Here is a 10455-nt window from a genome sequence, read left to right on the forward strand (position 1 = left end):
GATTCGGGGAGAACTTGCCCGGTGAAGACCTCCAGGGTTCTTTTCCATTCTAGAATTTCTAGGACATCCTTTTTCTGCTTCTCCACTTGACGCTGAGATTTCAAGGACAGCAAAACACCTCGGCTAGAAGCAACTGAAGGAGTCTGGAATGCTGCTCACTACTTCAGTAACAGGAAAACCACAACGGCTTGGATTACCTCACAGATGGAATTAGGCAGTCCCATGCTGAGCTGCCTTATGACTGGATGGTTTATAAATGCCAGTTTCCCCGTGCACCAGATCAGATCTATCCTCGCACACCAGTGATGAAGCTCTGGGAGACGGTTGTTTGTGCTCTCCTCTCCACCTTCATTGCCCTCATCTTTGGTGGACTCTACAGAATCGGAGTGTTTCGCCGGAAAAGACCGAAGGAACCACCCTTGGACAAAGGTTTGATTCCATGGTTAGGTCATGGGTTGAGTTTTGGCAAAGAACCCGCCCTGCTTTTGGAACGGATGAAGAAGAAACATGGAGACATCTTCACCATGTTGGTTGCAGGCCGATATATCCATGTTTTGATGGATCCTCACATGTATGGATTTATCTTCAAGAAATCGAGAAGCAAGCTGGATTTTGGGGTCTTCGCGGCCAACGTGGTCTCGAACGTGTTTAATTTCCACCCGACCACCACTCATCATAAGATTGGGGAAGAGGGCAGCAAGAAGTATCTTCGAGGGAAGAATCTACTTGCGCTCAACCAAGCTTTGATGCAGAATCTGAAGGAAATCTTGCTTGAATCGGCTGAGGAGGAGAAGTGGCGTCAGGAGGGACTCTGGCACTTCAGCTACAAAAGCATCTTCCAAGCTGCCTTCCTGTGCTTGTTTGGTGCTATGCCGGAGTTAGAGGACAACAGCAATGACAAGGAAAGGAGGTGTAAGCCCTACGAGAAGCTATTTGAGGACTTCCAGCAATTTGACGAATTCTTTCCGCAAATGATCTTCAGCAGCATGGATTCCAAAACTAAGAAGGAGATCCAGAGGCTGAAGAACTACTTCTGGGATCTCCTGTCTGTCGAAAAGATAGACAAGAGGGAAGACGTTAGCATCTGGCTGGCAGATCAGGATCAACAACTGGCTGACTGTGGAATGAATGAGAAGATGAGGACTCAAGTGCAGCTCCTTTTCCTATGGGCTTCTCAAGCTAACACGGGTCCAGTGACCTTCTGGCTGCTTGCCTATCTTTTGAAACACCCGGAAGCCATGAAGGCAATAAGGGCAGAGATAGACCAAGTCCTAAAGGAGACAGGCCAAGAGGATAACCCAGTGGACCTCTCGTTGCAGGCCTTCAAGACTCCCTTGCTGGACAGTGCGGTGGAAGAAGTTCTCCGCCTGAAAGCAGGCTCTTTCATATTTAGGAGCGTGATGGAGGATTTCAACCTCCAGATAGACGACGGAAAAGAATATGCCCTTCGGAAAGGTGACCATCTTCTTCTCTTCCCTTTCATGGGCCTCCACATGGATCCGGAAATCTACCCTGAGCCTAAAACCTTCAAGTACGACCGCTTCATGAGCCCCGAGGGCAAGAAAAAAGAATTCTTCAAAAATGGCAAAAAGTTGAGAACTTGTGTCATGCCTTTCGGAGGTGGATCTTCGATGTGTCCCGGACGCTTTTTTGCAGTCAGCGAAATGAAAATATTGACCATCCTGATGCTCACCTTCTTCGACATGGAGCTGGTCAACCCAGAAGAGGAACTGCCTTCCTCGATTGAACACCGCATCGTGATTGCGACGGCGCACCCGACACGCGACATCGATTTCAAATTCCGGCGGCGACTCCAAAGTAGCAAATTCGGGGTGCAAACCTAGACTTTATAGCAGGCAGGGACAAAAATTAAGGTCGCCTCTAGATTCGCCTTTCTATCCTGTGCAAGTAGCCTTGACAAACGACTGTAAGGGAGTCTGTCCATTGCAGTAGTCTGTCATAGCAGTCACAAAATGCATCAATCATGTAAATGATCTGACTTTATGACCTTTTTGGCGATGGTGGTTGTGGGTTTGCTGTGGGCATGGTTTTGCCGAAAACCAGAAATAAGTTATGGTTTTTGGTAAAAATGGTAAATGTGGTCAGAATGCTGAAAGGGCTCCTAAATGCGGTAATATTGGCTAGCACCCAAAATTTGCCCACATGGCCAGGTAGGGGTCCCCACCATTGACACCTGGTTATAAATTCTCCTTTTGGGGGTTATATATGTTGCTAAGTGATCAGTTGTAAGTTGAAGACCAGCTGTAGATGTGAACTTCCATAGAGAGTAATTTTAGAAGGTCGGTCAGAAGACAGGTAAGGATAGGAACCAAAGTAGATGCCTGAAGCTTAAAAGATCAGCTGAAGGGGGGGGAGGAGGCTTCCTGGGAAAGAGGTCAAAAAAGTCAAGATGTCTGTCCCAAATATGCAAAAAAAAAGGTTTCAGGGTTTCAGCTGCATAACTGAGGCCACTAACTTGAATTTTATACCCCTTCCTACAGACACCTCCAAGCTAAAAGTATAGTTTCCCAACAACAAGGTGGCGCCTTTTATATGTCAGGTGAAAATGAATGCCAAAATGATATCAAAGGACACTTATATTTATAACCAAGTTCAGAAAACGAAAACTTAAAGCAAAGCTTGCAACTAACAAAAGTTTTGCCCCCTGCTTTTTCCCATCTGCTTGCTTACCTAAAATGTCAGTTTTCGTGGCTTTCCTTCGATACAACTTTTCCTTGAAGCCTTGAATGAAAGAGAAAAGGAGAGGGAAAAACAATACCCTTTAATCTGAACACGTCCAATTCAAGAAAAATTGGGTTCTCGATGGGGCAATCCACTTGTTTAAAAAATAATAATAGAGGATTCCTCGTATGGAGGTTTTAGCGTTCTGGTCTGATCACTTCATGAATATCAAGGAACAGCCCGACTCTTATGAAAAAGCTCTTTTACTGCTTAATGTCATTTTAATAAGAGTGCAGCTAGAAAGGGAGTTCATTTGAGGCCCCTTAACTGCTAATAAACCAGGTTGTTTCTGTATTAGACGGCATGGGAAGCTGTCAGAATGTATACAAGTCTGCGGAGAGTTTAGGAAATCTTTCAGAGAAAATTTACATAAGTTGATGTAGCCTTCAACAAGGGAGGTACTTCAAAACCCAGAAAGACAATTGCCAGCTGTGATCTTTGGTGGTGGTGGTGGTGGTGATCTGGTTTAAGGTAGGATTTTTCCATTGGAATTTTTACAAGAAACTGTTTGTGGATTGCAATTTAGAGAACAGAAGTTTTATAGCTCAGGGCTGAATGATGGGGTCCTTGGTGCTCTCTGAGCTTGATTGTTTTCTTACAGGTGTTTCATGACCCAATTGGGAAATATCAGTGCTAGAAGAATTTGTGGAGAGGAGGAGGAAGATAACGACTGGGGGGGGGGGGTCCTTGGTGCTCTCTGAGTTTGGTGGTTTTCTTGCAGACGTTTCATGATCCAACTATCCCAAAGGTGCTTTTTTCAAGAGGCAACTGGACTTTCTGGCTGTTCTTTGAAGACATTTCGCTTCTTATTCAGGACGTTTCTTCAGCTCTGACTAGGTAGCCAACTAGGTAAAAACTTGGTTGTCTAACTCAGGAATGTTCACCAAGGATTTTGTTGTTAGTTGTGAATCACGTCTGACCCATTGCAAGCCCATGGACAAAGTTCCTCCAGGCCTTCCTGTTCTCTACCATCCTCTGGAGTCCATTTAAGCTCATGCTGGCTGCTTCAGTGACTCCATCCAGCCACCTCCTTCTCTCCTGTCCCCTTCTTCTTTTGTCCGTCGTTCCCAGCATGAGGCTCTTCTCCAGGGAGTCCTTCCTTCTCATTAGGTGGCCAAAGTATTTGAGTTTCCTCTTCGGGATCTGGCCTTCTAAAGAGCAGTCAGTGTTGATCTCCTCTAGGACTGACCGGTTGGATGGCCTTGCAGTCCAAGGGACTCAATGCAGGAGTCTTCTCCAGCACCAGAGTTCAAAGGCCTCCATTCTTTCCCCTATTTCTAGACCTTTCTTGCCATAGTTGTTATGTTAATTATTGCAGCTGAGTAAGTAACCCAATTATTAAATGAATCTGGCTTCCTACCATTGACTTTCCTTGTCAGAAGGTCACAAAAGGGATCCCACAACCTCAGGACATACCAACGATCATAAATATGAAACATGAATTTTGATCACATGATCAAAAGGATTCTGCAAAGGTTGTAACTGTGGGAAAACTATCATAAATCATTTTTTCAGTGCAACTTAGTAACTTAGAATGTTCACTAAATGAACTGTTGTAAGTGAAGGACTACATGTATTTTCTACCCTCTTGTTAAGAGGGTCATATATCCTGTCAGCCCAAGCAAATATTATTTTAGTTTCAAAATGAATGCCATGCTCACCTATACATCACTATATATTTTAATAAATCAGAATAATATTCCTGTGTATTATATAAAGAAAACCATAGCTGGAATGCATTTGGGTCAATATTAAAGATTGGGGGGGGGGGATGACATTGCCATAGGCCACCCAACCAAGCAGAGGAAGTAGATGAACTTTTTGCTAGTCAGCTAACTAAGGTATGTAGGAAGCACACCACAATAGTAGTGGGGGATTTCAACTACCCTGACATCAACTGGGAAACAAACTCTGCACCAAGTGGAAGATCCAATAGGTTCCTAACAAACCTAGCAGACAACTTTGTTTCCCAAAAAGTAGAGAAGGGAACAAGGGGATCGGTCATATTGGACTTAATTCTCACTAACAGAGAGGAAATGATAGAAGGTGTTGAAGCCACAGGAACCCTGGGGGCAAGTGACCATGCAATATTGGAACTCAACATTATGCAAACACAAGTAGTAGAACAAAGTGAAACTAGAGTTTTAAACTTTAAGAGAGCTAATTTCAATAAACTTAGAGAAAGCTTGGGAAAAATTCCATGGATGAGAATCCTCAAGGGGAAAACAACTCAAGAAGCTTGAGAAATTTTGAAAAATGAGATAACAAAAGCCCAGTCTAGCACAATACCAATGAAGAAGAAAAATAACAGCCCCCAAAAGAAACCAGCATGGCTGCATAAAGAACTCCCTGACAAATCGAAAGACAAAAAAGATAAATATAAAAAGTGCAAAGGGGGGGGGGAACATAACTAAGGCAGAATATCAGCAAATAACCTGAGCAGGTAAAGATGAAGTGAGGAAAGCTAAGGCTCACAATGAAGAAAGGCTTGCCACAAAGGTAAAAAATAACAAAAAAATCTTCTTCCAACAAGAAAAAAGTTAGGAAACAATTGGTCCATTGCTGGGAGAAAGTGGCAAGAAGGTTACAAGCAAAAGGGAGAAAGCAGAACTATTTAACTCATGTTTTGCATCTGTCTTTACACAAAGGGATAAAACAGTCCAACCTATCAAAAACAGCACCAAAAATATCAGATTAGGAACACAAATGGAAATAGGGAAGAAAATGGTAAGTGAGCACCTGTCTACCCGGTATAGGGTTTCCTGCCTAGGCTGGGGGTTGGACTAAAAGACCTCCAAGGTCCCTTTGAACTCTGCTATTGTATTGTATTGTATTGTATTATTGGATGATTGATGATCTGTAAATGCTTTTTCATTTCTGCAGACACTTTTTTTATATTTTGTGTGATTTTCCTTGTATCATTCAGAATTTACATTTGTATTATTCTTTTTTCCTTCCTTCCTTCCTTCCTTCCTTCCTTCCTTCCTTCCTTCCTTCCTTCCTACCTACCTACCTACCTACCTACCTCACACTGCTTTGGAAATCTCATCTCAGTTGATAAAAAAATTAGGCTTCGTCATATCGTTCCCTTCAAACAGAAGAACTGAAATATAAACTTTTGGCATTTTGCATCTTGTTTTGCTCAAGCAAATCTAATGATGATAAAAGCATATCAAAAATGTAATTATTATTATTTAATTGTCTTAAATATAACAACGATGAATAGGTGATGTGGTCTCAACGTCTGACAATTGAACCCAAGTTTCCCGTTGCTAAGCAAACCAGTTAATTGAGTTTTTCTCCATTTACAACTTTTCTTGCCACTGTTGCTAAGCAAATTACTGCATTTGTTAAGTGAATCATGTGGTCGTTAAGCAAACCTGGCTCCCCCCCCCCCATTGTCTGAAACCGCTGGTGAGGATAGAAATGAGGATAGCAATAGCACTTAGCGCTTAAACTTATATACCACTTCACACTGCTTTACAGCCTTCTCTAAGAGGTTTACAGAGTCAGCATATGGTCTCCCTCCAAAAATCTGGGTCCTCATTTTATTGACTTCGGAAAGTGGATGGAAGGCCGAGTCAACTTTGAGTGCAGTACTGCACTCTAACCACTGCACTACCTCGGCTTGTGTGTGTGTGTGTGGGGGGGGGTGTTGGGGTTATATACATTCATTTATCATTTTACAGGGCTTGTAACACTCCAAATATTGTGAAACTTGTGTGTTAATATTGTACTGGTTAGGATGTTATCTACGGCATACCCTTTGTAACTCTTGTAAAATAAACTAGATTAAAAGAAACAGAGATACTTGTCATACTTACTGTACAAAGGTGATTTTGAATATCATTACAAAAAAATGTTGAGATGTTGGGGGGAAAGTGCAGAGAAGAGCAGCAAAGATGATTAGGGGACTGGAGGCCAAAACATATGAAGAACGGTTGCAGGAACCGGGTACATCTAATGAAAAGAAGGACCAGGGAAGACATGACAGCAGCCTTCCAATATCTCAGGGGTTGCCCCAAAGAAGAGGGAGTCAAGCTATTCCCCAAGGCACCTGAGGGCAGAAGAAGAAGCAATGGGTGGGAACTAATTAGGGAGAGAAGAAACTCAGAACTAAAGATAAATATCCTGACAGTGGAGGCAATTAACCAGCAGAACAGTTTGCCTTCAGAACTTTGCTCCATCACTGGAGGTTTTTAAGAAGAGGTTGGACAACCATTTGTCTGAAACGGTCTCCTGCTTGAGCACCTCCAAGGTCTCTTCCAGCTCTATTCTGATTTATTGATTGATTTATTGATTGATTCTTGCAAAGTTCCAGATTATATATCATTTTGCTCTTATATTATTCTGGCTCTTTAAGAGTTTAATTTTTCTAATTTCAGAGCATCTGTTTGATCTCTCTGTATTCATGCACTGAGATCGTCTGTTATGACCCAGCTAGATAACGGCATCAATGCTAGGAGAGAGTGAGGTTTGTGAAGGTTTGAGAGAGTGAGGTTTGGGGGGGAGGAGGAGGAGGAGGAGGAGGAGGAGGAGGAGGATTGTAGGGTCCTTTTGCTCTCTGAGCTTGGTTGCCTTCTTGCAGATGTTTCATGACCCAGCTAGGTAATGGCATTAGTGCTAGGAAGATGTGGGGGGTTGTAGAAAGGAAGACAAGGAGAGAAGTCAACACAAGTTTATTTTGATTTTCCCAAAGTTTCATTTAACAGAATAATGGAAGGAACCTTGGAGGTCTTCTAATCCAACCCCCTGCTCAAGCAGGAGGCCTTACACCGGGGATCCCCAACACCCGGGTTGTGGCTCACAACTGGGCCTTGAGCAATTCAGAACTGGACCGCGGAATGCACACATACACACACTCCGTTTGCACAACTGGGTTCAGGTGCCCACTACTCATGCAAAAGGAGCTGAACCATCCCTTCTTCCCTTACCCCGCCAGTTTCCCAAAGCTGGAAAGGTTGGAGACCCCCTGCTCTACACCATTTTGGAAAAATCTTTTCTCGAAATCCTCCAAGGATGGAATTGGAAAATTGGAAAAGTTTATTTATAGGCCTCCCTTTTCCCTGGGGGGACTCAGGGCGGCTTACAACTCATAGGGAAAGGGGATACAAACAATGACACATAAGCACAATACATAATTAAAAAGAACACAACATTCATACCATTCGGGTGGGGATGGATTACAATCTTTAGCCCCAGGCCTGACGGGATAGCCAGATTTTAAGGGCTGCGCGGAAGGTCTGGAGGGTGGTGAGGGTACGGATCTCCATGGGGAGATCGTTCCAAAGGGTCGGAGCTACTACTGAAAAGGCTCTCCTCCGCGTGGTTGCCAGTCGACACTGACTGGCAGATGGAATCCGGAGGAGGCCTAATCTATGTGATCTAATTGGTCGCAAGGAGGTAATTGGCAGGAGGCGGTCTCTCAAGTATCCAGATCCACTACCATGAAGGGCTTTATAGGTGGCAAGTAGCACCTTGAAGCGCACCCGGAGATCGACAGGTAGCCAGCGCAGCTCGCGGAGGATAGGATGCAAGCCCTGACTTGCACAACTTTTCTTACACACCACACATGCATAGACACACATAGCCGGCGTTCACCTAGTACCGGTTCCTTGCATGGAGGCATCCTAGGAATAATTTATCTATCAGAATAGTGGCAAGAAACAAGCAAGGCAAGTGTTGGTGAGAAACAGCCTGAGAGAACAAACTGACACAATTCTTGATTGTAGAGTGTGATGAAAGAAGCAAAACCCAGAGTTGCCAACAATTAAGGTGCAGAGAAGAAAGGTGCCCTGCATGGCAATGAATCTTCCTGTATGCATAGATGAAGGAAAACCCTGATTATATCAAAATCTAATCATGAGGCTGCCTTTCCACGAATTAAATTAATTTAGAATACAGGCAGTCCTCAACTTACAATCAAAATCGAACCCAACATTTAAGTTGTTAAGTGAGATATTTGTTAAGTAAACTTTGCCCCACTTGAGGACCTTCTTTCCACAGTTGTTAAGTGAATCTGGCTTCCCCATTGACTTTGCTATACAAGTAGTCCTTAACAAATGACCGTACTGGAATCTGCCCATTACGGTCGTGAACTGCGATGGATGTAAAACAGATGAGTCACGTGACTGGCCTGATTCTACAGTTTTCAGGATAGTCATTAAGCAAACATGGCATTCGTCAAGCCAATCCACTGTTCAATATGGCATGTTTTTGCCAAAAATCAGACATTAAGTGTGTTTTCTACGAAACTATCATAAAATCCGGTCACGTGAACACAGATTGCTATTAAAGCTGTACATGCCAAGCCCCCAAATTCCCATCACATATTCACACATTCAAGGCTAAGCAGCAGGCCTGGTCATAAGTCGAAGACTCCCTATCCAAAACTTGAATTCCCGATTGTCTGGTCAGGACGATCTCTTAATGATCTCTTAAAAACAGATTAGACAGCCATTTCTCTGAAGTGGTGTAGGATTTCCTGTTTGAGCAGGGGGTTGGACTAGAAGACCTCCAAGGTCCCTTCCAGCTCTGTTACAGATAGTCCTCGACTTGCAACCGTTCATTTAGTGACTGTTCGAAGTAATAACGGTACTGTAAAAAGTGGCTAATGATGGTTTTCTACTCTTATGACTGTTGCAACATCCCTTTGGTCATGTGATCAAAATTCAGCCGCTTGGCAACTGGCATGTCTTTATGATAGTTTCAGTGTCCCAGGGTCATGTGATCCCCTTTTGCGAACTTCTGACATGCAAAGCCAGATTCACTTAACAACCATGTGACTAACTTAACAATTGGAGTGATTCACTTAACAACTGTGGCAAGAAAGGGCATCCAACGGGACAAAACTCACTTAACAACAGTCTAGCTTAGCAACTGAAATTTTGGGATCCATTGGGGTTATAAATTGAGGAGTTACCTGTCTTCTGTAATTTATTCTGGTCCCAAACAGGAGCCCTAAACAACTCCTTTGATTTTGGGGTGCGACAGGGTAGGAGAGAGGGTTTAGGATCTCATGTCTGACCTTCTTTTCCACCTGGCACACGTCTTGTGACGGATGCTGGAATGATGTAACACGCAAGGCTGGTGAATAATAGTGCAACGTACTGCAGGATTCTGGATGTTGACGTCACTAAATGGAGGGAGGTGCAATAGCAATGGATGTGCCCATTTGGTGAGAAGTGCTAGGACTGACATTCCTGGCTTATGACTGGCTCTGCCCATGATTTGGGATGATGATGATGATGATGATGATATGCCACGAATGATTCACCGCAGCGTGTGAAATGGTCCTCCGAGCATCTGAAGGACGCGTCCATTCTCACAACACGTAGCCATCCACGAGGCGTCGTGTGTCATGTTGAAGGCAAACGGGGGCTTTATCTTGTTTTCAGATCTTTAATTCACACTGGTAATGAAGCCGAAGTTTAAGCGTGGCTTAGCTGCCTTGTTTACATCCTTGATCATCTGTGCAGAAATTCTGGTTGGTATCCTCGGGGTTTGCTGTCCTTCACCAAGGAATATCAGAGTGTGAGAACACCCGGAGTCAGCTTGATGGGACTAAAAGATGCTGAATCTTGAAATGTGTTTATCCCACAATCTTTCTGGGGCAGCATCCACCCACAGGCTTCCTTCCTTCTTCTACTGCTGTGTTAGGCCTACCAAGAATGATTGACTTGCTCTGGCCTGCCATGAGGAGAGATTTACACT

The 10455-nt window shown here is 43.7% G+C and overlaps 1 protein-coding gene across 1 annotated transcript; it reads left to right on the plus strand.

The window, feature by feature from the left end:
* The first annotated feature begins 305 nt into the window (after positions 1 to 305).
* LOC116520625 (5-beta-cholestane-3-alpha,7-alpha-diol 12-alpha-hydroxylase) lies at positions 306 to 1844 on the plus strand. The gene has a single exon (XM_032234895.1). It carries the CDS (start codon positions 306 to 308, stop codon positions 1842 to 1844), a length of 1539 nt encoding a protein of 512 aa, XP_032090786.1.
* Positions 1845 to 10455: the final 8611 nt, after the last annotated feature.

This window comes from Thamnophis elegans, chromosome Z, assembly GCF_009769535.1.
Source record: "Thamnophis elegans isolate rThaEle1 chromosome Z, rThaEle1.pri, whole genome shotgun sequence".
NCBI lineage: Eukaryota > Metazoa > Chordata > Lepidosauria > Squamata > Colubridae > Thamnophis > Thamnophis elegans.

Excerpts from the sequence above, each read along its gene's own strand:
- LOC116520625 (XM_032234895.1), top strand. The coding sequence starts at position 306 with ATGAAGCTCTGGGAGACGGTTGTTTGTGCTCTCCTCTCCACCTTCATT.